This window comes from Hipposideros armiger, unplaced genomic scaffold (assembly GCF_001890085.2).
Source record: "Hipposideros armiger isolate ML-2016 unplaced genomic scaffold, ASM189008v1 scaffold_204, whole genome shotgun sequence".
In the NCBI taxonomy this organism is placed as follows: Eukaryota; Metazoa; Chordata; class Mammalia; order Chiroptera; family Hipposideridae; genus Hipposideros; species Hipposideros armiger.
Window position 1 is genome coordinate 2,183,564 of NW_017731554.1, and position 27,923 is coordinate 2,211,486.

Genomic DNA, 27,923 nt, shown 5'->3' on the forward strand with positions numbered 1-27,923 from the left:
TGTTGTGAGGGACAGGATGGCTCTTCCAGCTCAGAAGTTTGTTGACCCCTGTTCTAGATGATCAATTCTGATATCACCAGTGGCATACCTAAGGTTGCTAAATCTAAGTTCATGTAGCAAGAGCTTTAGCCTCACAGTGACAGGTTAATAGCCTTATCCCTGGAATAATGTTAGAACAGGACCAGGCACATGGTCCAGAAGAGTTTAACTAGCTACCCCTAATAATTTTTTTTTAATCTCTCCATTTTTGTATTATGACTGAAAACTAGTATGGCTATCTCAACATTAATTTGACAAGTATTTATTTGTATACTACCTTAATGAAAGAATAGTTAGAAAGTAATAGAATTTTTATTCCTATCTCATTTACTCCCATTATCAAATGGTAATAAAGAAAAATGAATGTGTCTATATTAATTTTAATAACTTCTGGGGAAATGGAAAAATCATGTAATCACCTGGCTAAATTGTCTACATAATGCTCAGCAACTTCACTTCTTACTTTTTAGCCAGATGATTAGACTTAGCTTCTAAAGGTGGAGCAACACTAGTCCAATTGAAAGACTCACTTACCTGATTCAAATAATAAATGGAGAGTGCTACTTGAATAGCATCAACAGATGTCTGGGTGCCTATTTTTTTACAGGAATGATCAGAACATTTCTGTTATTATGCATGTGGATCCACCTAAGAGTAAAACATTACTTCACAGCTTGAACAGATAATGCCCTTAACGATTTAAATATTTACCTAGTTCCTTTTGTGTGTCAGCTCGCCCATTCTCTCTCCTCTTGTCCTGAAGCCTTGGATTTCATTCCATTTCACTGTGAAATCTTCTTTTGTGTATCCTTCTTTTGGCAATTGATCAGGCACTACTTTCTGCCCATATTTTATAAGTATTTAAGTTTTATTATCTTTTGAGTTGTTATTTAACTTTTCACATAGTTTTAACTTGCAAGCTCCAGGAGAAACTGGGTCACCCAAAGTGCCTAGCACACTGCCTACATGTAGGAATTCAGAAAAGGTTTGTAACAAAAGAAAAAAATTAGTTTAAAAAGATCATGTAGTTCAGTATTAGCTAATTTAGGAAATGATGTTTTTATAATGTACATTAACTTATAAACTTTTTTATATTTTGAAATATTTTAGACACAATTGTAAAATACTTAAATTAGCCCTCACTTTTCTCCCTCCATTCTTTCCTGTATGCCCCAAACACCCCTACATACACAGATACACCCTTACCATCCCTTCTCCAACAGATCTTAAATCATCCAGGTCCCCTTCTGTGAGAAAGAAAGAACTAGAAAGTGTGCATATAGTAAGATTTTAGTAGCAATATGTTTATTATCCACCCCCAAGAATATTTGCATTGTAAAGAGGGCTGACTAGAAGAAACAATGGGTAATCCAAAGAAATAAATTACCAATGATGAAATCTCCCAAGTTTGACTCTTTGGGGAGCAAAATATATTTAGGATTAGGTGGTCTTCTCCCATGCCCTTCAAATCACACTTCACAGTACAGACCACTTCTACATATAAGCTTATACACTTGGTTGCAAAATCTAATGCATAGTCAGAATACAAGACAGTAAATCTTTATTGGGGAAACTTTCAAAAGTTGTTTTCATGCTCCACTGTGTTCACAACTACAGAGTTCTCTCTCTTGGAACTGATTCATGTTACTGCCAACAGGAAAGTGATTCCAGAGTCAGATAAAGAAGACCAAGAAGAAGTCAAAGGCTTGGATTAATTTGATTGACACATGGTAGAGGATGGTCACTTAGAGATTCACTTTTGAAACAACCTGCTCTTATATCAGAATCACTGGAACCACTTAATTAAAATAGACAAAGAAATAAAAGGGAAATATGCAACACTTTTAGGAATTTTACCCATTATTGGATACTTGTGTCTATTTTACTTATTAGAGACTACTGGATTTGACACCACACAATAATCACCTCTCTCATTTTATACATTCTTAAACTACTATTTACCTTGTTTTCATTTGAAAAGTATTTCCAGAATTGCTATATTTGATCTATATTATGAATATCAAATAAACAAGAAATAGGGGCTTTATGTACCCCAACTTGTAGACCACCAGCAAATACAATTAATAAGGAAATAGAGATGAAGGGACAGTCCTGACAACTTTCAAGTCTTCTTACTATTAACAAAAAATTTCCAAAATTTGGCTTATTCAGTTTCTGGAACATGTCTGAAGTCAGAAATGAATTGCTTCTAGTTCTGTAAATAGCTGGCTTAGCATTCCTATGTGTTACACACATGTACATAATACCAGTGCCAACATCCCTCACTTTCAAAGGTCATTCCCTTTGGTACATTTTGGAAAAAAGAAGGTTAAGTATTTGTCCCTTCTGCATTGTCCAACTGGCAGTCCTACTCAGGGTTGTATGCTCTACTCCAGTGCTTGCAGCTGTATTTAGAACACCATTCATCTTTCTCTCGACCTCCACCTTCAACTCCTGGACATAATGTCTGTAAAATGCAGCTCCCACTCCACAGTGCCAACAGAGGCATGGGTGACCTACTGGTCAGAACTTAACCACAGGGACACATCAAAATGCAAGGAGGCTGGGAAACAGGTTTTAAAGGAGTGGTGGTGGGCCAGCCGAGTGGCTCAGTTGGTTAAGAGCTCGCTCAAGAGTTTGAGCTCTGAGCAACAGCGGTTCGAGTCCAGCCTGAGCTGAGCAGCCGCTGAGCTGCCAACTGGTAGCAGGATGGCTCAGCTAAAAAAATAATAATAATAAAAAAAATAATAAAGGAGTGGTGGTGGGGAGCATCTGTCTACTTAAAATTCAGGACTCTATCACCAAAGAAATGGAAAATGGATATTAGTGGACAACTAGCGGTTTCTGCCACAACATTATTTGAAGAAAAAACTGTTTTGAACATAAGAAAGGCAGCCAGGCCTAGAAAAGAGAAGTTTAGGAAGTTACGAAATGATAATCTCACCTCAGCAGTATCAAGAATAAAAGGTACCCCATCAGGGTGAGGCGTTTGTCTGCCAGACAGATAGATCTCTAATGTAAAGGTAGATATAGCAGACTTTCAAAGCCTAGACTTTCAAATCATGTAACTAATTCCCTTTGTTCTGATTCCATGCTCACTAAGAAATCTTCTTTTGCCCAGAGAGAGAGTATGTGCTTAACAGGCCAATGCAAACATTGGCTTACCTGATAATTATATTTCTCAATATGTAAATATAATAATCTCTTAGATTGGGTTTGAGCTTGTCAAACTAAGAAATGGACCCTGGACCAAGATAATTTTATCAAGAAAAGTCCCACTTTGTGAGCTTTCTTGGCAACCAGTCAGTCTTCCCCTGATAACACTTCTCTGCATTACCAGGTGTAATGGTTAGGTATTACTCAACAACACTGCATGACAAAGTGGTGTAAAACAAACATTTATTCTTGCTCACACATCTGTAGGTCAGCTAGGGGGTTGGCCTATCTAGGCTTGGCCAGACAGCCCTGCTTCAGGCTACAGCACCTAGGGCAGGTCTGCTTCCTACCATGCATCTGTTGATTGAGGCAGTTCTGTTCCTTGTATCTTCTTTGGGATATGCATGGGCCAGTGGGATATCTGAGCTATATTCCTCCCAGAGAGTGGCAGAGAAGCAAAAGAACAAATACTAACATGTGAGGCCTTTTCTAGGCTCAGAAACTTCTGGCTGATTCTGTTAGCCAAACAAGTCACATGGTCAAACATCAAGACAATAAGTGGGGAAATATACTCCGCCCCTTTAGTGAGAGGAACTGCAGTCACATAGTAAAAGGTGTGGATAAAGGGTGGTGTGAAGAATTGGGGTTATTGCTTCACAGGCTGTGTAGATGCCTGACCAAAACACTATACATCTGAGCAGAAGAGCTGAAGTAGAATAATACTGAATGTCAACTATAATCAAATATTTTATATATATTTATATTATATATATATATATATATATATATATATATATATATATGCCACGGGCTGTGGAGTACAGCATAGGTGAGATAGTCGATGGTATTATAACAGCCGTGTATGATGTTAGAGGGGTAGTAGATTGGGGGGGTTATCACTTTGTAAGGGGTGTAAATGTCTATTACATTGCTTTGTACACTTGAAATTAAAAAAAGAGAAAAAGAAAAAGAATTGGGGTTGTAATCTACCACACTAGGTTGACTGCATACCTTAACAAAATCTATCTGGACCAAGGGCCAGGGCATCAAAGGGAGAACTCAGGGCATAATCTAATTAATTGGGCCAAGGAAAAGCTTCTCTAACTTGTAATAAATGTTGTAATATTGGAAATAAATATTTTGCACTTGACATTAAGTGCCTGGCTGCCTTTTTAACCGTTTACAAAACCCCTAAGGAAACTTTTAGTGTTACCATGATTTAATTGAAACTTAGGCAAAAAAAAAAAAAACTTGAAGAAAAGCAGGACTGGAAAGAGAACATCAGATGCCAATTCAAGAGCTGCTTTTACCATAGCCACCCTCTCTTTGAATGTTGTGATAATCAGGCATTTGTAGAAAGAATGTATGTTGGATATGAGATATTCTAATTCAGACATAAAGATAGGCGGTAAATGAACTTGCCATAAGGCCAGCTCTCATCCTGGTGACACTACTGTTTTCTGCAGTAGCAGAGCTTCCCCATATTATCAGCTGGTACTGAAAAAGACTCCTCCTCCCCTCCATCCTGTATTCAGGCATGTTTGTCTAGAATTGCAGGGGCTCAGCTGAGACCAAACCCCAGTAATCGGTAGCCCAGATGGAGTTTCAGCTATATTTCATAAGAGCACGGTATGGGGGAAAGGGCGAGGAAGTCACACCCACCTTCTGCCACTATTACCTTAGTTTTTTAGACAGGAGGATGACACTTTATTGTCTTAATATATTTGGAAATGTTTTGCTTACTACTTACTGTAAAAAGCAAGTGTAAAACACACACAACTATTGTGGGAGTTTAGAAGAAGCACACACTGAGGGCTGGGTTGGTGAGGAAAGCTTTTCCAGAAGAACTGGGATCACTATTTCGGGTGAGGGTGGGGCGGGGTCGCTGATTCATCGCCCTTCTATCACAAGTCGAAGGCTGAACAATCACCCGCAACTCCCAACATGTGCACTGCAACATGTGTCCTTGCTGCTTTCAGGGTCACTCTTCGGCTTCTGGTGGAGCTACTGTCCTCTCAGCCAGAACTCCAGCTTAGCCTCCTTCTCTGGATGCTATCCACGCTGTCCCATAACTTGCCTGGGCAGTAGGCACAGTGCCTACCTCATCATCTCCACTCTTGTATCCACCACACCTTTCTCGGGGGGTAGCCCTGGGCGCCTGGACTGCACCCGACCCAGCCTCAGCTAGGCCTCAATGCTTGCCTCTCTCCCTTTGGCCCACGCTGCAGAGCCTAGAGCGCTGGGTGAATTTGGCTACGCCCCCAGGAGTCGGGGCGAGATGAGGTCCTGTTTTTTAGCCACAGGGCTCTCTTCTTCAGATTTCAGAGAAGCCAGACTGGGGTTTTCCCCGGCCCTGCGCCCTAGGCAAAAGCAGGATCTCCCTGGAAGGCTCGGTGTGGGGCGGGAAGCTGGCTCCCCTCCTGTGCTCACTCTCCTTCCGCAGGCCGGGCGTTTGGTGCTTAGCGTGCTGGAGTAGGCTATCGGGGGCGGGGCAGCCCGAGGGGCTAGCCTCCCCGCAGTGACGTCCCAGGGGGCGGAGGGGCGACAGGCTGGCTCCGCGCCCTCCCCGCCTCCTCCGGGTGCCGGGCCCGTCGGTCCTCCCGAGATGCTACTGCCGAGGTTGCTGTTGCGGTGCGTGCCGCTGCCTATCCGCCGGCTCCACCGCGGTGGCGCGGGTGTGTCTGAGGGCGCGCTAGAGCCGAGCCATGCAGCTGGGAGCTGCGCTGCAGGCTGTGCTGCTGGCGGTGCTGCTGGCGGAGCCCGGGGGCGCGACGGGTCGTCTGCTAAGCGGTGAGTGCGCGCGCTGGGGCAGGGGTACGTTCCCGAGCGGGCTCGGCTGGTGCACCCACTGCATCCCAGCTGCTGCTGACCGTCTTCAGGGATGCCGTGACTCTTTTCTGGCACTCGGCGGAGGAGGGGGGCGTCCCCTGTTTCTAGGGGAGCAAACGCCCCGCGAATGAGACCCGCGCGGGTTCCCCGTATATCCCGGATAGCCCGAAGTCCATTCCCAGCCCAGGGTTACGGGAATTCGGGGAACGTAGGCTGAGTAGGACAGTGAGTTAATCTGCGGTAGGCGCCCCCTCGGCCCGCTCCACTGAGCGCGGCGAGACAAAACCGGGGTCCCCGTGCAGGGAGGGTTCACCAACTCCCTTGTCCTGCCCCCTGGAAACGGTGGGTATAGTAGGGATTCTGGATCGAAGGTGCCGTGGGAACCCAGCCTGTTACTCTGGGTCTCTTCTGGGATGCCGCGCCTGGAATTCGAGCGCTTAGAGATCGGAAAAGAAACCTAGTAGGCGCGGGACATGCCCCGCCTGACTCCGGTGAATGACTCTCTCTGCTTCCTTCCTCTTGTGTCACTGCAGCCCCGGACTTGGACCTCAGAGGAGGTACAGTGCTTTGGCTTCTCGCCTCTTCCATTCGTTCTGCATGTCGGGGAGAAAATGTCCGTGCTCCTTTCTCAGGTCCGCCGCGCAGGCGACCGACTGGCCAAAAGGGGTGGAGAATGAAAACCTTCACTCCGTGATCCATGCTTGCGAGGCTGATTTAAAGAACCTAAAGCTGGTTTCAGGGTGGGATGGGGTGCAGGGGCCGCAAAAGGGGAGGGTAACTGAGTTAGGCTGCTTGGGTTAGGGCCGCATGGACTTAGTCCGTGGTCATGAAAGACAGAAGGACCTTCCGCCCTTCCCCTTCCTGCAAGCGAGAAGAGAAAGACACTTCCTGAAGGCAGGGGAACCAGATGTGCCCCTGGGCCTCCTTCCAGCTCTGGCACTCACCAGCTGACTTGGGGTGTGTGACCAGGCTGGACCCATACAGGAAACTCCTTTAAGGTGTTATATTTTCCCTTGATAATCCAACGGTGGGAAAGCGGGGACTGCCAGTAAATTCAGCTGCAGTTTATGTTTTGCTGGTGGCCGGATGGAGGGTTTCTGGGACTCATTTATCTGTTGCTGCCTCATTTGGAGCCACCTCGAAGCACTCGTGGAAGCTGAGCTGACCCAGCCTTCTCCGAAGACAGTCGCCCAGCCACAGCCTCTCTGGCCGGTGGTCCCCAGTCTCTCTGGAACACCTCTTTAGTGAGAATGTCCTGCTTTTGAGGCCTCTTATTAGCAATAGCAGAATGACAGAGAAAGGAAGAGGATGCAAACCTCTTATAACTTGTTGCTTATTGAGAATTTCTTTACCAAAGCGATGAAAGAAGAAATAGAAAATAAGAAATCGCGGGAGCTTTCTGGATTATCTGTAAGTGCTCTGTTCCCATTTAGCACTGAAAATGCAGTTAACTGTCTTTGGCCTTTTGCCCTATATTATGGACAGTATAGAGAATAATGAATGCTATCCGATTCCCTGCACCGCTGCAAAACAAGATAGGAAAACAAGAACATTCCATGAGGGCTGGGAAGAGGCTCCCAAAACAATAATCCTTGATCTCTTGCTCTATGGCAGCAGTTCACACCCGGAGTCCAATTCAAGGGGTTCCCCTTGTTCCAATTTGGTTTTCACTTTGTACTTCTGGATACAGAAACATGCTGTTTGCTCCTATGGGCTAGGAACTGGCATTTGTTTCTATATTTCCAGCACCTAGCACAGTGCCTGGCACGGTGTACACTCAATACATGTGATTAAACAAACGAACAACGAAGCTAATGTTTCAGGTGCAGCAAAGCTTCGGGCACCCAGACACAAGCCAGGTGTGTGCTGGTGAACAATTTATTTGCATCTCAGTAGAAACGCACCTGTTTGAAATGGTCTTCCCCCCTTCAGGTGTCAGTCAGATGAGACATGTTACATGGGCTCCCAGAGCAACCTGAGCCTGGGGGGTACTGGGAGCGAGCAATATAGTTCAGTGGTTACCAGCATGACTTTGTAATTAGATCTGTGTTCTGACTCAGGCAATGCTGCTGAGGCTATGTGACCTTAGCCAAATTACTTAATTTCTCCAAGCCTCAGTTTTCTCATCTATAAAATGGGGCATAAACAATACCTACAACAGGGGATTACTGTGAGAGTTCAGTGAGATAAAGACTGGGTGTAAATGTAAAAGCCCATAGCAGAATTCATGGTACATACCGAGAGTTCAGTACACCTTAGCTATTGTCTTTAGGCAAACCAGCAGCAGAAAACCCCACGGATCTGATGCTCATAGCTTCTGCTTGTACCATAGACTGCGTGAATTCTCAGTCCTGCCACATAGGCAGAGAGAGCTCCTGGGTAGAGGAGCCCACACCCAACTTCAGAATGTCTCTCTTACCTGAAGGAACCACCAAACAGAGACACCTCGCTTTAAGCCACACTATCCCCTGAGACTCCCTAATGGCATGAAAGTGTGATTTGTGTGCCTTTAAGTGAAATCGTAAATCTTCATCTACCTCTCTTTTAAAGGATAATGAAAAATGTCTGCTTTTCAAGCATTTGTAATGGAACAAACCAAACACGGAGTCCCTACACAGTATAGTTTAACTCACTGCATCTCCAGGTTGGAAGGGGATTAATTTGTTCAGAGAACCCTAACAGACATTGTTACTGATTACTCCACTGATGAGTAATCAGAATTCCTGCCCAGGGATGGCTTCATTCACCTGCCTCTAAGCATCCCTGCCCTGGTATATCTGGGTCACACTGAAATACATTGGCTTCCTTTTCCTCTAGGGCAGCCGGTCTGCCGGGGAGGGACACAAAGGCCTTGTTATAAAGTCATTTACTTCCATGATGCTTCTCGAAGACTGAACTTTGAAGAAGCCAGAGCAGCCTGCCGGAGGGATGGGGGCCAGCTTGTCAGCATCGAGTCTGAAGATGAACAGAGACTGATAGAAAAGTTCATTGAAAATCTCCTGGCATCTGATGGTGATTTCTGGATTGGGCTCAGGAGGCGTGAGGAGAAACAAAGCAATAGCACAGCCTGCCAGGACCTTTATGTTTGGACCGATGGCAGCATATCAACATTCAGGTAAGTGCGTGGAACCCACAGCAGCTAACTCACTTGACATAATTTAAAAAGGAGGCAGGCTGGATCACTGCCAGGTCAGTGAGGAAGAAGAGGACTCGCCAGGCTGATAACAGGCTGGCTGATAACAGGCTGGCTGAGTCGTTTCTCTTGCTAGATGCTTTCTGGTGGGCTTTAATGTGTGATAGTCTCATACTTTATGCCTACTCCCATGTCTATTCACATCACTCTATCCAATAGCTCCTTGTCTCCAATCTTCCACGCTTTCTACTTTAAGATTTCTTTCTGCTGATCAGCCAACCAAGCTCTCTGCCCTACTCCTGAGTCCTTATATATTCTCACCTCCAATAACTACCCTTTCCATACAAAGTGGTTAACTAGGAGCTCTAACTAAGCTCTGGCCATTGGGAAGACGTCCGCTTACCACTTGGTCTTTCAAGGCCCCCTCTGAGTGGGGCTCTAGTGCTGCTGTTGTCCATTTGGAGTTCTACTCCCATTCTTGGCTGACAGATCTACAAAGCAAGCTCAGGCTGCCTCTATCTGCTGGTTGTAAGGGACTCCCTTATGCAGCCGTAGGTGTAAGCTGAGGGAGCGGTTTCTGGTACAACAGTGGCCATCTGCTCTACCCACTCATACAGGGCCCTATGGTCCTGTATATACCTCTTCCATCTTATAATGGATTGATCCCAGGCCTGCTCAACCTATGACGAGGTGTGTCTGACTGTACCTCACTCACGATGGGCAAGTGGGATTGCATGGCCTCTCAGTGCTCCTTGCCTAGTAGTAAGCCAGGGGGGATTTTACAAAAAGTGATCTTTCTCAGCTACAGATGACATGGCCTTATTGCAGAATCCTAGGTGTGTGTATTGTGATTCTCTCATTGGGGCTTGTCACAAATCCTATATGACATTATTTCCCCCACCACTGATACTTCTAATAATAGTCTACTTGATCATATGGCCCAAGTGGCAAAGTTGCTTGCACCACAGCCTAGACCTGCTTCAAAGTCCTTTTCTGCTCTGGACCCCATTCAAAGATGGCTTTCTTTTGTGTCAGTTGGTATATGGGCCAGAGCAGTATTTTCAGTTATGAAATATGCTGCCTCCAGAACCCCAAGAGGTTTACTAGGTGCTATGCTTCCTTTTTCAAGTTATTGCATGAAATCCCTTTAATCTGAAAGGGTTGCTCTGGCATTCCCTAGATCACTAGACATGTACACATTTTCATGAAGTGGCAGGTCCCTGAATCTTCACAGGGTTTATCTCCACCCCTCGCAGCATGTGAGTCTTACTTACTAAGGCCTCCAATGTACCAGCTACTTCTTTTTTTTTTTTTAAGATTTTATTGGGGAACTGGGGGAGGGGAACAGCATTGGGGAATCGGGGAAAGGGGAACAGACAAGTTGCTGTTGTTTTTGTTCTTCAGTCTAGTTGTGGAGGATGTTGCTTCACTGGCCCAAGTTGGCACCATCACGCGCTCTTCCCAGGCGAGGCAGATCAGTTGCTGGCCTCTGGACGGCCGCTCACTGCGGCTGCTGGCTGCTCACACTAGCTGCTGGCTACACACAGTAGCCCATGGCAACCCACTGCAGCAGGGGCTGCAGCCTACGCCGTCGCCGGCGACTCCCGGCAACCCAGCTCCAGGTTGAGCTGCTGTTCACCATCTTAGCTGTAGAGGACAGTGTCACTGGCCCTCATATGTGGGATCCGAACTGGGGCCCTCTGGTGTCCCAAGCCAGTTCTTAACCAACGCGCCACTCAGCTAGCCCCCAGCTACTTCTTGATCATCGGACTCAATTAGCATAATATCTACAAGATAGTGAAACAAGTGTGATTTTCTGCAAGATGTCTAGGCAGCCCAGGTCTCTTCACACCATATTATGACACAGGGTAGGAAAATTAGTATAGTCCTGAGGCAAGACCATAAATGTATACTGTTATCCATTCCAAGTGAATGCAAACTATTCCTGATTATTTTTCTGATACAGATTGAAAAGAATATGTTCACCCCATCTGCATCCTGGGTACTGAGGGCATGTTAACCTGTTCTAGCAAAGAGCTAGGGTGCTCACAGCTATTGAGACTTCTACTTGGTTGAGTTTATGCTACTCCAGTATCATCCTTCAAGATCTGCCTGTTTTTTGCAGGAGACAGACTAGATATGAGGGGGAAAACCACCCTTGCATTCTCTAGATCTTTAGAGGTGGCACTACTTTCTGTCATCTTCCCCTGAATATTGTTTTTATTTACTGTCTTGGAGAAGGTGGGGAAGAATGCAGTTTCAGAGGCTTCCACTTGACCTCCTCCTTTATTTTAACTCTTTCCACATAAGCTTTCAATTCATATATTTGGGGACTGGGAAATTAACAGTAGATAGGTCCCACTGTGAGCTGATCCTGGGCCAGAACTCCACTTAATACCTGGCCTCAATATGCGCCCACTCTATTGGGTAGCCTTGATGACACTTCAAGTGTTTGGGCATCAATGTTAACATACCCTATATCCAACAGTCCTTATAGTATTTGGATATTCCTCTTTCCCTAGTGTATGCTTACTTAAATAAATGGTCATGGGTCCCTTTGGGAGAACAGGGAAAATCATTACCATGTGCATCTGCAGGGCACCCCCCTCCTGGGAACTTAGTCTCTCCTATCTGTGAGTTCTGAGCCTGAAAGCTGGCTCAAGTCCAGAAACTAGGTGCCAAGTATAATATTCTATCCATTCCATCATCTGTGAAATGAAATAGCATAAAGTCATAAGGCCAGTGGGAAGGAGAATGGGCAAGTCAGGATAGGAGGCCCACCAACGGGGTTGGAAAATGGCCTGGAGGTAACTAATGAGGTGCAGAGCCCAGCCTCAGCCGGGGCCCCCAGCTATCCAGGCATAGTGTCCAAGCAGTGTTGCGAGCTCAGCTGTTGTCCAGGCATGTTCAACCCAGTGAGTAGAGCAAAGGATCTTCTTTTTAGTGGACGGCAACACAGCACTCAAACAGAGCCATAATGGGGTGCTACCAGGAGACCTGTCTCTTAGCTGTCTCCTAAGGTGGGGCTCTGACAAGAGTTAGGCAGAGCAGCAGGGCCCAGCTAGTAATCTGAGCATCCGGGTAAGATCTGAGTGCTAGAAGGAAACAGCTCAGGTGGGTAACCAGGCAGACTACAGAACCCAGCCCTGGATCAATGAATGGGGTGAGTGCTTGCAGCACTTAGAATCTCTATGAAATCCAAAGCCTTAACCTGGCACCCACATATCCAACTGAGTGGCAGCACTCAGCATTTAATTCCAAGTACCACGGATAGTGGAGCTGAGGCCGCTAATGCACCCATCCAGGAGCTAGGGAGACAAAGACCAGAAATCTGGCAGTGGAGGCTGACAGAAGGGCTCATCAGCCTGACGAAGTGGAAACAACTGCAAAAGATTTCGTGGGCCTCCTGCCCTTGTCTCCGCCCTCTCACCTGCTCTGACAGCCTCTGACATTTTGGAAAGTCTTGCTCAGGTGCTTGAATTTTCCATCTACTTCCCAGGGCTGGAAAGGCAGTTATGGCCAATGAAAAAATATGGGGAGGTGGGCAGCAGAGCAAGCTCTGGATGAGGTAAGTCATGCCTCTTCTCAGTGCATTTGATTTCTAAAAATAGAAAAACAAACCCAGTTATCAAAAAGCAAGAAAGGAGTAAGATCGTCCAGGCTGGCTCTGCTGGCTGCTTTTTCTCATAATTACTTTGCAGACATCATACTGTAATATATTCCTCCCCGCAAAGAGGTTGTGGCAAATGCCAGGTGATTGACTGTGATGTCCATATTAGCAAGTGTGTGATTCTACTTACTGGCAGTACTTCAGTTCCTCCCTCTCTGTGTATTGTGTTCTGAAGCAGAATCTTAAGTTCATGGCACAGTGGAAATTGAAGGGAAATTAGAGGCTTTGAAATCCTGTGGTACTTTCTCCAGTTGCCTCCATTGTTGACCCCTTTCCTACAGGAACTGGTATGTGGATGAGCCTTCCTGTGGCAGCGAGGTCTGCGTGGTCATGTACCATCAGCCATCAGCACCCACCGGAATCGGGGGCCCCTACATGTTCCAGTGGAATGACGACCGATGCAACATGAAAAACAATTTCATTTGCAAATACTCCGATGGTAATGAATCCTCTCTCACGTTATGTGGCTGAATTCTCAACTTCCTCTCTCATTTCTCAAGCAGCTGCTAGTTCCAAGAATTTGTTACGTAGCCTCTAAGAAAGCTTGCTGAGAATTCCAGCAATGTTAAACATTGGGAATTCTTACAAAGGGAAATGTAATGACACTTTCTCATTGAGGAGTAATTCTAGCAAAGTGGAGGGGTATCGGATGCTAAGAGAAGGGATGAAGAAAAGAAAGGGTCTGATTTATGTATGATAAAGCAAGAATTACGAGAACTTCAGGGAACAAAAAGCCCTCTAAGTGGACGGTTACAAGTTTTTATTCTTTCCACATGTGAGGTTGGCTGTAGGAGCTTGGAATAAAGAAGAAATATAAAAAGAAGCTGGCCATTGTTCCTGCAAGTCTTCTAACAGCCACGTGAGATTATTTTCTGGGGCTTTAACAAAACAGAATGATAACCAGAGGAGGTGGATTATAAAATACACCAGTTTCACTGAGATTAGACAGACAGCAGACACTTTGATGAGCAGGCTCAAACTTCCAGGCTACCCTCTATGTATGCCTTGCAAATTCAACTGGCATTTGCTTCTAGATCTGTTAAGGGTTTGGCCTGCAAGATTGTAGTCTCATTCTGCTAGAGTTTCCCAAATTCCTCCATTATAACTGACCTTTATCTAAACTTGAAGTGATTTTTGATCTGTCCCTGAAGTTTCTCATGTCCGTGAAGCCAGCTGCTTGGCTCCAATTCTGCAACCTTTCCTGACAGGAGTAGAATGACCTGTTAGTTATATCTAGTTGGTGATTAAATAATCCTATCATTTTAAAAGTATTCAAATTGGACTATGCTTTTGCTGAAATTTTTGCTGCTAAGAGGTTTCTTTCCTCCCTTTTCACCCCCTTAGATGAATTCTTTTCTCCAGAGATTTGGTCCTCCCCACCACACAGAGCTGTCTTAGGAGGTTGCAAAGACAGAGGCTGTCTTCGCAGGACTCCTTTCAGAGCAATGAAAGCAAGACATTTGTTACAAACTGGCTTCCCATCACTTTGGTTCATTATGTCCTATTACTGCCATGATTTTAAATTTTGTACTTTTTAAATGTACTTTTGAAATGTGAGATTATGACAGTTGTTTTCATATCCTTTTACTTTTGGACTCTGAGCCTAGTTCAGTTTTTTTTTTTTAAATCATATTCTTTATTACGTTTGTTATTACCTGGCAGGAAGAAGATGTAAGGGTTTAATGAGGAGAGTACAGTAAAAGGATATTTGCAGAAGTGTGGGCAAAGAGCAAGAGATGGTGAAGTACCCAGGGACTAGCTACAATTGAAGCTGTCACTACCCATAGGCTTAAAGGAGGGAGGGGAGAGAATGGCTTTAGTGGAACCCACAGAAAGCTTGGAGTCGGGAGCCACCCAGCAGGAGCTGTAACCATACAATACAGCTACTGTCAAACCACAGTGAAGTGGGAAGGCGGCCTGGTGAATAAATACCTCCTGCCTCTGCCTCCTTCTGGTTAAGACCAATCAGAGGCCAAAGGACAAGGAAGCCCCAATGACACAATCCATAGAGATCAGCCTCCCAGGATACAGAGAACAACTAGAACAGATCTGGCAGAGGGAGATGGGCACATAGAAAAAAACTAACACCTTGCCTTTATGTGGCCACCTGTCCTCAGGCTAAGTTCACACACCTCAGCATGCAGTAAAAAGATCAGTGTGATCAGACCCTTGCCCCTCTCCAGCCTCAATTCTCACCACTCCTCCCCCATCCCATCCCCTTCTGCACTCGGTGAAGTTCCCCAAGAGCTCTTAATTGCTGTTTCCTGTGCTCGGAACACTCTTCTCCGTTTTCAATCAACTCATTCCACCCTTCCAGGTGCAGCTTAAACATCTCCTTCTCTCAGAACTAAGTGCAACAGGTGATTGTGGGTTGGATTCCGGATGATGATGATGGCTTTCTGTAGGGCATTGTTAAGACACTTGGGAGAATTTAAATAAGGTCTGTAGGTTAGGTAATAGGGTATCAATGCTGATTTCTTAGTTTTGATCACTGTACTGTGGTTATGTAAGAGAATGTCCCCCATCCCCACTTTCTAAAATACACCTTGAAGTACTTAGGAGTAAAGTGTAATGATGTCTACAACTTACTCTCAAGAAAAAAGTTATGCATGTGTCTGTATACATTTTTATACATATGTGTGCCTCTATATAGACATAAATAAAAATATAGATGTATAGAGATATAGATATATATAAAGAGAATAATTGAATAACTGAAATATGATAAAATGATAACATTGGGGTGGAGGATATATAGGAATTCTTTGTACTATTCTTGCAAATTTTCATAAATCTGAAATTACTTCAAAATAAGAAATTAAAAAAATAATTTCCTCTGGGAAATCTTTGAGGGCCCCTCAAAACTAGTTTAGGTGTTCTTCCTATGAGTATCCTAACACCACACACACAAAATACTTTAACTGCCTGTTTACATGTTTGTCCCCACTACATGGTTGGCTTGAGGTCTGGAAACATACATGCTTGACCAATTAATCTCTCCACTTGATGGGCTAAGGGAAGGTCGTCCAGTGTGGTTCCAACCAGATGGCACACCATCCATTATGCCAGAGTGACAAGAGACCAGTTGAATAACATCTAAAACTAGATTTGTCAACATGACCACATAGAGTAGGTGGCATGCTAGCCATATCTGAACATTTGATTGTGTCTGGAGTATCCTAAAGGCATAAGGCGGACTCAGTGAAAACCAGAGACAAGTCATCAGAGGCAATGCGTTGCAGATGCCCTGTAGGGTTGAAGGAAATGATGCATTCATGTGCTGTTTACTGAAGTGTTTCACAATGAATAAACCACGGAGGGACAGGAAAATGAACAGATCATGTAATATTATTGAGTATATTATGCATTGTAACAATATCACAAAATCAATATTTATTAATATTGTTCTGTATTTCCATATATTATGGCCAAATTGTAGTGTATTAGAGCCTTCAAGGGACAGGACCACTTCTCATTTGCTATTGCATCTCCACTTCCTAGCACAGAGTTTGTCTGCTTGCGATTTTAATTTCCATTTGCATTTATTTGATTCAAATCCCAGTTCAGCTACTTATTAGCTGCAAGATTTGGACAAGTTATTTAATCTCCCTGTACCACGGTTTCCTAGCATATAAAACCAAGACCTAACTCATAAGGCTGTTATCTATTTTTATGAGATAGAACATCATGATGTTTTCATCATATAGCATGTACTATATAAGTATTTTTTAAATAAATTAATGGATTTGCATCACCTCTACAAACTCACACACTTACAGGAAGATGATTAAGTTTTCTCTCTGAATAGCCTTGACATCCTGGCCTTAGGACTCTGAATTCTAAAGTCTTGCCCTTAAGGACCCCATCCCTATGAATCCCAGGGCCTCTGATTAGCGTAAGAGAGTGACTGCCAATACAAGAAGTTGACACATTCCCAGCCAAAAGTGATAACATTTGACATAAGTTGTCAGGTTGTTGTTGCAGCCTGACTTTCCTGAGGTTCTGAAATATTTAAAACAACTCAGGGTTCTAGATCACTAGTCTCTGCCTAGGGACTGGCCAGTGATCTACTTAGCCCTTCAACCACTTCCACTGCTTGGAGATTAGTGTTCGTTGCTTTCTAAAACATCCCCAATAGGAATTGCTAAAATGTCTTGGGTTGCTTTCAAATAATCCAGGCCCGAGTGTAGTTGGGGAGAAGTAGGGATTATTGTTGAAACTACATTAGCCATATGTTGATAAGAGTTGAAGCTGAGTACATAGAGGTTCATTATACCAGTCTCTCTAGTCTGTGTATGTTTGGAAATGCCCATATCTGAAAGTTTCAAAATACTTTTTAAAAAAGTGCCCAAGTAAAGCTAGGGGAAGACTAGTCTTTGTGCACAGTGATTCTTTGGCTTACTAACCCCGTTCCTGGCATCGAGAAATGCTAAGATAGTTTACTGGATGACTGAATGAGCAAATAAGTGGATGCCATGATCTGGCCAGTTTTATTCAGATGGCATGGAAAATTAATTATTATTTTCATTTTTGTTTCTTTCTGCTACAGAGAATCCAACAGCTCCTTCTACGGGGCCAGGAGGTAAGCCTGTCTTTTGAGATTTGGATTAATTTGGGCTATTTCGCAGCTTTTCTTCATAGGTTTAGAAGCATATATCCTTTAGACCAGATTATTCAACAGAAAGACCACTGGTGTTAACTCAGACCATTTAGACAGGTATATGCCACACACAGCCATGACAACCTGTTCATTAATCTCACCCTCTAGTGTTGTCTTTTTTTCAAAGCTGAAAAGGAATAGTTGCAAATTTGGTTTGGAAAGTTACTCATCATTATTGACAATGTGAAAAGAAGAACTTGATCTAATTAAACAAGAAGTGAGCCAAACTGATCATTTATGGTCCTAGAAGTGAGTCATTGACCCTTTCCCTTAGCACCTCAGTACTTTATGTGCCTTGATGCCAACCGCTTGCTGGTTATTTCAGTACATGATTCTTGGCAGCAAGAGTCTCACCAGAAAGATGAAGATAATTCAACCTCTATACCAACAGACTCTACCGTTTCCTTTCCTGTGTTTATAAATGGCACTGGTCAAGTTGCTACTGCTTTTTGGCATCTCACCTTGAACATGGTAGGACCTCAGGGAACATCTGGATTCTGATGCCTTTCTCCAGGTTCTCAAGTTCGTGTATCTGTCTCCAGGTGAAGGAACAGAGCCAGCCACCCCCATCCTTCCAGGAGACAAAGAGAAAGAAGAGGCCAAAGAAATATTTAAAGAAAACAAAGGTATATACAGAAATCTCCTGGGAAAAATAGATAATGGGACTCTCTTGATCATAAATTACCCATGGTTGCATTCCCTACTTTCTTCCTTCCCTCAGCTGCTTAATAAGGGAATTAGACAGGGTATTTGTGACTTTGCAAAAACTGCATTAAATGTTAGATTTCATCAGAGATATGCAAATGAAGCTATCCTAATTGGGGAGATTAGACTAAACAGGGGGTAAAAAAATCTATGTGAAGTCAGAGACTTGGGAACCACCCAGAAGTAATGGGGAGAAGAAAGGGGCAGAGACTGAGAAAATGGACGTAGAGAAATAAGAGCAGAAAGACCCAGGCCATGATGCATAACATCCATGATTAATATTCATTTGTGAATCAGGTAGAGAAAATGGGCAAAATATTTTAAAAGTTAAATCACGAAAGATTTTTTTTTTTTAAATGGGGTGATAAATTGGAGTGCACTTGACTTTCAACCTCAACTCTCATCTTGAGTTTCAAGAGGGAGATCTGGGTTTTTGTCACCAGACAACTTAAAACAAAACAAAACAAAAAAACACTTAATTTCTTTGTGCTTCAGTTTAATCATTTGCATAAAAGAAGTAATATTTTTCTCACCTACCTGAGAGACTGTGTCCACAAACTGAAATAGGATATTGCAATACTGCAATTACTTTATGACACTAGCCACCCCAAGTTATTGCAGACCCTACAGGCTAAGGGCCCAGACCCCAATAAGACTGCCTTCACTTCAGACATCATCCACAAGTTCTGGGGTTCCACAGGCCACCCACACTTTTGATCAACTGGCTATAAATCCAAGGGTGCCCACAACCCCCTCGGGTCCATTAATTTGGTAGAACAACTCACAGAACTCAGGAAAATACTATACTTATAACTATATTTCATTATAGAGGACACAAATCAGGACCAGCCAAATGAAGAAACACATAAGGTGAGGCCTGGAAGGGTCCCAAATGGGGAGCTTCTGTGTCTTCTCTCTGAAGAATCAGGATGCCTTATCATGCTCCTGACACAGCACTGTGTTCACCAACCAGAAAGCTCCTTTGAGATTTGGTGTACAGAGGTTTTATTGAGGTATCATTACATAAACATGATTGATTTGATTATTGGCCATGTAACTGAGCTGAATCTCTAGGCCCTACTCCCTTCCCACCAGCCTCCATCCTGAGACATTTCTGTCAGCACAAACTCTGATGTGATCTGAGGAGCTCATGAATAACAGTCACTCCTATTATCTGATAACTTTCAAAGATTTAAATCCTCCCTCCCAGGGACCAGGGGCAAAGGCCAATCAAATTCATTATAATAGAACAAATAATACGTGAAAATGTTTTGATAAAAGTGTAAAGTGCTGGGCAGAGGTGGCATTTTTATTGCTCTTTGTTATTATGGTGGTATTTATTTTATTTTATTTTAATTAGTTTCAGGTGTACAACACAGTGCAATAGTTGTACTTTTTACCCCTCAAAGTAACAGCTCCCCTCCCCTAATCCGCCGCCCCACTCCCCACCTCCATATCATACATGTCTATTACAATTCCATTGACTCCACTCCCACACTAGACTCCACATCCCGTGACTATATATACATATATATATTCACTTATAGTTGACATACAATATTATACAACATCAGCTTCAGATGTACAATGCAGTGATCAAGCATATGGTGGTATTTAAAGTGGGTTTCATTTTGGTTTTTGTTGTTGTTCCTTTTTATTTTGTTTTGTTTTATTGTCTGTTTGTTTGCTTTGTGTTTGTCAAGTTTGCAGCCTCACAGAAAAACTAAGCAACAGCCTCTGAATGGCCAGGAATCTTGACTCAGGAGTAGAAAAGGGGTCAGTCCCCAATCCTTGATTTCTCCCAAAGCCGCTTGCAGGAAAATTCTCTGGTTCTAAGACTTAAAGGACAGAAAAGATCAGGAAAGCAGATTTCGAAGCGCCCTCCACAGTAACTGCTCATGTGCCCAACTGGATGCAGTTAGTCTTAATCAGAAATGTTGGGAAGGTTCTACAGTCTGATTCATGATCTTCATGTGACCTTCTCTTTCCTGGTAAAAACCCTGAGACTTCCGGCTTGCTTCTTCTTCCTCCCTCTCCCCACCCCACCTTAGGAACTACCAGTTCTGTCCTTAGAGTCAAAGACATCAGCACTGCCCAAGCAGCCCCTGTTTGTTAAGGGAGAGGAAGGACAAGAAAAGAGAGAATCCCTTTCCTCTGAAAAAAAGAAAAATAAACGAAACTGCCTTTCTGATATTTTGCATGAGTCCCAAAAATTTCTATTTCTTTTCTCCACTATTTAGGATAATAGAACAGGTAAGAAATGCTCATTTATTGAAACTGGAAAACTTTGCTAACAGGGTTATTGTGTATCTATTCCCTTTCAGGAATGTGCTCTTTGGGATACTTTGTGTTGATTATGCCTTTTTAAGCCTGTTTTGAAGCACACAAAAACATCACTAATACTGATAATGTGCGTTTTTCTTTTCAGAAGCTGCCTTGAATCTTGCCTACATCCTAATCCCCAGCATTCCCCTTCTCCTCCTCCTTGTCATCACCACAGTTGTATGTTGGGTTTGGATCTGTAGAAGGAGGCAAGTAAAACCTTCATCGTGTAAACTGTTGTGTTTTCCGAACGCTTTAAGATTTGGACAATGCCCTGTTTACTTCATTAAAAGTCATGGCAGCCCCAAGAGAACCACCACTGCAGATATGAGAGTCAATTCTCTGTCGTGCGCAAGGCATTCAGAAGTACTAAGCATTTGTGCTTTGCTGTGGTGAAGAGAGTGATCTTACATCCTTTAATTTTTTTATGTGGAAGATTTTAAATGACTTGAGGGGTGAAACTGTGTTATTCACCTCCTGTGTATCCACTCATCACTCAACGAAGTTCTCTCATGAATGTGTACCCTCACCCCAAAAATTTTTGTTGGGTAAGTGAAGGAATGAATAGTGAACCATAGGAAAAATGACTGTTCCCAGGCATTCTGGGAAACATCTGAAACTAAATCACTTTATTCAAAATGAAATAGCCAAATCCTTGTAATTGACTTTTCTTTCAATTGAATACCTGATTATAGATTGCTACAAAATAGCTACACTAAGTAGCCTAGGGCACCTCTGTTTATGAATCATGTGTCACCATTTTTGAGGTGCCCAGAGCTCTTCTTGGCTATCTTTTTATTCCCCATCATCATGGTATACAAAGAAGAAGGATGGTGAGCTCATTTTGCAACAGGAAAGCAAAGGTCCAGTTTAAGATTTGACGCCCTTTGATGACTAATTTCAGATGCATTAGTAAGATTCCGGTGCAGAACCTACTTCATTTAATAACAACTTCCTTATAGGATTATTAGAATTAGAGCAGTTAGTACATGCAGAACGGACATGTAGTAAGCACTCAAAAAATGTTAGCTCTTACTATGATCATTTTTATTGGGTAATTCCTTTTAATCTGAAAATAGAATTCAGTTCAAAAAGTTCCAAATATATTTTCCAACTGCTTACTCGACAGTTGGTTCTTGATTTCCCTTCCCTACTATTTAGCACCTCACCAGGATTTGGGATTTGGGACTCAGAAGCTGGAGTCTCTATCTCAGAGGTTTTGTAGCTTTTGTGTGTGTCACAGACTCCTGTAGCAGTCTGGTGAAGCCTATGGCCTCCTGCCCAGAACAATATTTTTTTAATGCATAAAATACATTGGATTGCAAGGGAAGTCATTATACTGATATATAGTTTAGCAAAATATTTCCTAAAATGAATGCGATACAGTAATACATGTGCATCTTTTCTAATGCTTCTTTTAGTAGTGGATATTATTATCATAATTTTGAAGTAGAGATGAGTGTAAAATATGTTAAGGCATCTATTATAAATGTGATATGATAAAATATCTGTGATTTCTATTGGTGATCAAGTCAAAGATACTACTAATTCTACTCTGGTTTGTTACCTACATTTAGAATTGAAGGGCATGCTAAATTTCACCTAGAGATGAGTTTTTTAAATGTGATGTTTTCCCCCATCCAGTTCTATTCATGGAGCCTCTGGGGGCTCTGGAGAGCCCAGGATAAGCACCACTGTTCTGTGCTCTGGCAGCAGTGAATGAAAGATACACAATCGCTTTGAGCATAACAACACTTTCCTGTTTTGTTACCACACCCTACCCCACAGCCCTGACCTGTAAGTTTAGGTCGGTGAGAAGTGCTGGTTATTGCCGGGATGACTTCCTCCAGCCTGACCTGGAGGCACGGGGATAGTCTCAGCCCCCTTGTCTAAAATACTCAGCCCTGGTTTTATTTCGTCCTAGGAAACGGGAGCAGCCAGGCCCCAGCACGAAGGAGCAGCACAGCATTTGGCCCTCTCCTCATCAAGGAAACAGTCCAGACCTAGAGGTTTACAACGTCATCCGAAAACAAAGTGAAGCTGATTTAGCCGAGACCCGGCCAGACCTGAAAAACATCTCATTCCGAGTATGTTCGGGAGAAGGCACTCCCGATGACATGTCTTGTGACTATGACAACATGGCTGTGAACCCATCTGAGAGTGGATTTGTGACTCTGGCGAGCATAGAGAGTGGCTTTGTGACCAATGACATTTATGAGTTCTCTCCAGACCGAATGGGGAGGAGCAAGGAATCCGGATGGGTGGAAAATGAAATATATGGTTATTAGGACACACGAAAAAGGACTTGAACTAACAAGAACGGGAAAGAAAAGAAGCAAAATTCTCCTATTTTCTGTAAGGAAGACACTCAGAAGGCCTATGAAAATGTTCAGATCAGGTCCTGGGTGTGAGCATGTGACCCCCATGAGCCCCTACTGGATCCCCAAGTTTGGACTGTAGCCCTTATTCCAGCCTCTCACCCAGCTCGACTTTATGAGAAAGCACCTTGCCCAGGGTCTGGCACATAGTTGAAAATACATGTCAATTGATCGGTTATAGCTGACATTCAAGGGACAGTGCTTTCATTGGCAGGGATAGGCTGTGGATGTGGGACTTGGGAAGCCCATCCGCAGGTTCTGTTTTCCTTGCTCTATACAGCAGCACACATAATCACAAAGAGACAGAAATTACAGAGGCTTTCAAAGCCAATATGTGCTGGCATCAGGCTGGCCTGTGCATCAGCAATTCTTATATCTTTTTTTTTTCCCAAAGAATTGAATCAAATAAAAAGCAGGAAGCAGAATGTTAGTCAATCTGTGTCTACAGCCCTTCCTCTGCATATGGTCTCAGGGGACCTTTTTCCTTTCTCTGACAACTAAACTTGGAAATATCCAACTTGGAATACTTTAGAAACTAAAAATGAAATTTGAGTCTTGGCATCTAGGCTTATGTGTGTTTCCCAGCCCTGATATTGCATGTTGTTCTGTTCGTTTGTTTTAGTGCAGCATCAATGTAATATTACTAATAATGAAAGTAATTCTTCCTTTTTGTTTGAGGGACCTGAGTATTTCTAATACCTTTGGACTCAAATCCAGAGAAAAGCTTCATAGCCTAACATCAGTTATTTGCCTTTAGAAGGTCTCAGGGCCGTTATTTAAATCACTAGCAACCTCTCTCTATCAGTTGAATGATCCTATTATTTTAACCATTCTTCATATATCTTATTTTTGAAGAGTTTTGTCACTTTGCCTCACATATGGAGCGCCAAACTAGATAAAATTAACTAGTCTGGGTCAGAGCCGTATGGAATGCAGTATATTGTATTCACTACCCAGTGACCCCGTCCTACTGGGGTAAGGAACAGGGTGGATACAAAAACATCATTTATGCCTGCTTCGGGGAAGTGTGTTTTTTGGAATTACAACATTTCAAGCAAAAACAGTGATCACATGGTCCAAAGGACTAATTCGTTACTGTAAAACACCAAAGTTCCCATTTTGCGTCACACATCTTGGCTCTGTGACCTGTCCTTTTATCCTCCCTTGAGCCCCTCCACGCTGGCCCCTATTAGGCTACAAGCTCCATGTGGATAGGGATCCTATCTGCCCTGTCAGCTCTGTACCTCCTACGACCAAGAAAGACAGCACCTCGCACAGAGTAGACAGTAAACACTTGTTGAATGGGTGACAATTCATCTTTCAGACTAATATAAAATAGCCTAAATATTTTAGCTTAAAAGTTTGTAGGACCTGTTTTTCACACCCCACCTAGGTGGGGGAGGCAGTTGAGAAATTTTAGTTTGAAAAGCACTCCTACCGCCTAGAAAGAAAGGGGCATAGTAACAAGTAAACAAAGGTGGTGAATTGTGCTAACAACTTATGTTAATCATGTCACTAAAACTTGAAATGAGAACCCATTCTTAAGGTTATAATCAGAGTGACCTCTTCAACCTCTTCCCTTTGTCGTTTGTGCAACATCTCTGCTGGGACCCACAGATCTCTTCCTTCTGGGTTTGCGCTTGGCCAGTCTTACCCTGTGTTTAAATTATTCGATTCCTTTTTCCTCCTTAGATTTACTTGCCTGAATTTATCCAACTCCGTTTCTATCTCTGATAATTGCACTTCACTAATTTAACACACTTTATTGTTTGCTATGTTCATATTGAACCCTGAGCTTTTTCACCCTAGTATGGTTTCAAAATTTAGTAAACCTGTTTCATCATTTAAAAACCATAGTTCCCAGCTTTTTTCCCTCACTGGGACACATACAACAGCTGAAATGTATGTATCAAATAATTCCTCGTGTCTATCCACTTGAATTTATTGAATACCTACTATGTGCCATATACTGTGCTACGTGTGACACACAGCCAGATTTCAGGACAAGGCTTAGATAAGTTTGGCTGTAGGTTACATACATTTCCCAATATGTTAGCTATAAAGCTCTTTTTTTTTCTCATGTTATTCATTCCTTATTCACGAAGTTTAAGCATACCTACTTTGTGTCAGAAAAAATGCTAAGTGCTAGGCATGTCATGGTAAATAAGACAGACAAAGGCTCCATCTTATGGAACTTACATAAGTAAGCTTATATTTTGAGTGGGAAAAGAAGATACATTAGAACATAAGTGAGAAAAAGAGAATTTGCTGTAATTTGGTGTTTTTTGGTTTTTGTGTGTTTTTTGTTGTTGTTGTTGTTTTGTCTGTGTGCAACTCTTCCTATTATTCCTCCTCTCCTTTCCCTTCTCTTTCCTTCCTCTCTGTTCCTGAACATTTACTTCAGTCCCGAAGCTATTAGTTAAGTCAGGGGAAGGTAGGCATCCATATCCAGGGAGCTGGGGGGACTTGGTAGCTCAGGATGAGGTGCCGGCCTGAGCAGGGTGAGAAACAGGTCCGTGCTGAGGAGAGACCTTGCTCGCATGTGACCTGAGTGTGTGAGGAGGCCGTCACGCAGGGCATGGGGCAGCAGCCACCGCGGAATATTGGTTGCATACAGGGGGATTGATGAAATAAGTAAGCATACTAAGGATAAGTAGAACCAGGTTTCTCGCTGCCAGAGAAAGGAGTTGCAGGTGTGCAAAGGGAAAAACTGGAGTGGAATCTGTGGCATTGTATTGAAATTAAAAACACTGTTATGACCTCATGATTTTCCATGTAGAGTATATATACCACATATATGTGTATGCATGTACACACATATATCCAGAGCTAGCACTCAGATCTTGGCTTCTCAATAACATTCTTCATGAAAATAAACCAGGACTCCTTTTAAAAAAAAAAATGGCTGATTCCATGGCTGGAGCAGGGAAAATACTAGATTAATTTGGAAAAAAAAAATTTTTTTTTTTTTAAGCTGAGTCATCCTGCTACCTGTTGGCGGAAAATTTTTTTGTACCAGAAAGCAAGGAAATTTTCAAGAATGATGAGAATTTGTCAGTAGATCAAAGGAGCCAGCTGATAGTGGCCAAATGTGGAATAATTTGAGCATCAAAATTAATAATTATAGTGATGGATTATAACCCATTGGATAAACAGGATGAATCCACACTGATATAAAATAATAAATTGATATTTTGATGAGTTATGGAATATTTACGTAGTTTCAAAGTATGCTCACAAAATGCTCATTAATTACAAAGGCAACACTGCATGCAGACCCCACATTAAATCAAATAATCAATGTGAACATCATCAATAATGGGACAAATTGAAATTATAAGTCACCTAATCAGATACACAGATGAACTCAGCATCATATCTGTGATATTTCTGCCAAAGATGCATAATCTGAATCTAATTATGAGGAAGCATCATGCAAAAACAAATTGATGGATATTCTATAAAATAATTGCAAACTTTAAAAGTCTCAAGGTAATGAAAGTCAAAAAGGACTGAGAAACTACTCTAAAGTGAATGAGATTAAAAAGAGCTGACAACTAAAAGCATTGTTTTACTCTGAACCGACTCCTTTTGCTATTAAGGAAATTATTGGAACATTTGGCAACACTTAGATGGGGTCTGAGGACAAAACACCAGTACTTTTTCAGTGTTGGTTTCCTGATTTTGATGGCTGTATTGAGGTCATCTAAGAGAATGTCCTTATTTGTGGAAAACACATGAGAGTATTAAGGGACGATGGGACATCAAGTTGACAACTTACTCTCAGATGGTTCTGGGGGGAAAATGTTCTTTGTACTGTACTTACAACTTTCCTTTTAGTTTGAAGTTGTTTGGGGGAAAGTATTTGTAAACAATGGCACTGTAATTAATTGTAACATATTACCTGCAATACGCCTTGCATCTAAGCTCGACACACCAGTTTGTTATGATGTTGTGGTTGAAAGCATTTGATCCAAGACAAAATGAATCATTGTTAAAGCTGTTCATCAATACCCCCATCCCAGGCTCAGGCTCAATGCCCACATCCCACTTGGCCATGTTCTTGCAGGCTACGGGAAGCCATAATGAGTACTTCCTGATTCGGACCACTACCCCCAAAATGTCAATTCAGGAATTCCTTTCTTCCATGATTTCCCAATTGTTCCCCCATGAAAACACAAACAAATTGGTGTGATCTAGATAAACTCTAAGGTGTCTTCCAACTCTAAAATCAGTTGGTTTCAATGTGATTTTTTTCCTAGTTTATTGTTGAATATGTTACGCTACATGACTTCTGAATTTGTAGTAAAACATACTGAATGGTGGATAGCAAACTATAGAGAGAGGTGCCAAACAAAGGTCTAGGAAATTGCACGCTAGGAGATGGAAAAGCAACAAAGCCAATTTTTCTGTACAGCCCCTCTTTTTTTCTTTCAAAGAGCAGTTAATGGTTAGTAATTGCTAATTAATTTATTTTTGAATCCTGAGTTTGAACAGCAGAAAGAAATGGTGTCTAGAATGAGTCATCAGAGCAGTACATCAGGAGAAACCAGTTTTTCAAAATAGAATAAGACCTGGTTAGGTCTCAAAAATATGTGGGTTTTGAAAATGTAAAGCTGTTAAATATATATTATCACAAAATAGGTACTCAAGAGTTTTCTATGGTGGGTTATATTATTTTAATCAGCAAAATTTAGATCCCTTCAGGGGCTCAACATTTGTGCTGTTTTGTTCTAATTTTTTATTATATCACTTGTGTTTGGTTGAAAGTAGGATCAAACAGAATTCATAATTGCTTGATTGTATTGGTGTAATTAAGGGAAAAGGCCAATGAGCATTTCATGCAACTTTTGCTGGGAAGTTGGAAACGGCTTTGATTGATTTTACCACCAGGTGGCAGTGTTAGGACGCCATAGAAATTTTGCTTCGTGCTAATGTTCATTAGTTTCTAGCAAGTAATTTCCTGCAGTTTTAAGGAAAGGGGCAGTAAAAAAAGAAAGAAAGAAAAGAAAAATGATGTAAGGAGAAATA

At 42.5% G+C, this 27,923-nt stretch overlaps 2 protein-coding genes across 4 annotated transcripts in view; both read left to right on the forward strand.

Annotated features, from left to right (window-relative positions):
• HOATZ (HOATZ cilia and flagella associated protein) overlaps positions 1-2,697 on the forward strand; it is a 41,959-nt gene extending 39,262 nt beyond the window's left edge. The window contains exon 7 of one of the 2 annotated variants that reach the window (XM_019653618.1): positions 1,657-2,697. In XM_019653618.1, the coding sequence (XP_019509163.1) occupies positions 1,657-1,720 (64 nt within the window). In that variant the 3' untranslated portion in view covers positions 1,721-2,697. The remainder of the gene's footprint in view (positions 1-1,656) is intronic. The other variant, XM_019653619.1, reaches the window with a different exon arrangement.
• Positions 2,698-5,748: 3,051 nt separating this feature from the next.
• Positions 5,749-27,923, forward strand: LAYN (layilin). 2 transcript variants are annotated; one of them, XM_019653695.1, is made up of 8 exons: positions 5,749-5,985; positions 6,558-6,581; positions 8,842-9,139; positions 13,109-13,266; positions 17,377-17,409; positions 18,030-18,113; positions 20,621-20,723; positions 22,439-27,923. In XM_019653695.1, the coding sequence occupies exons 1-8, from the start codon at positions 5,901-5,903 to the stop codon at positions 22,800-22,802; spliced, it is 1,149 nt and encodes a 382-aa protein (XP_019509240.1). In that variant the 5' UTR covers positions 5,749-5,900; the 3' UTR covers positions 22,803-27,923. The 2 variants fall into 2 exon arrangements, with proteins under 2 accessions (XP_019509240.1, XP_019509241.1); XM_019653696.1 differs by lacking the exon at positions 6,558-6,581 and having other exon boundaries at positions 22,439-27,922.

Excerpts from the sequence above, each read along its gene's own strand:
- LAYN (XM_019653695.1), top strand. The coding sequence starts at position 5,901 with ATGCAGCTGGGAGCTGCGCTGCAGGCTGTGCTGCTGGCGGTGCTGCTG. Across the intron at positions 17,410-18,029 it reads TCCTTCTACGGGGCCAGGAG|GTGAAGGAACAGAGCCAGCC; the intron begins GTAAGCCTGTCT and ends ATCTGTCTCCAG. Across the intron at positions 20,724-22,438 it reads GTTTGGATCTGTAGAAGGAG|GAAACGGGAGCAGCCAGGCC; the intron begins GCAAGTAAAACC and ends ATTTCGTCCTAG.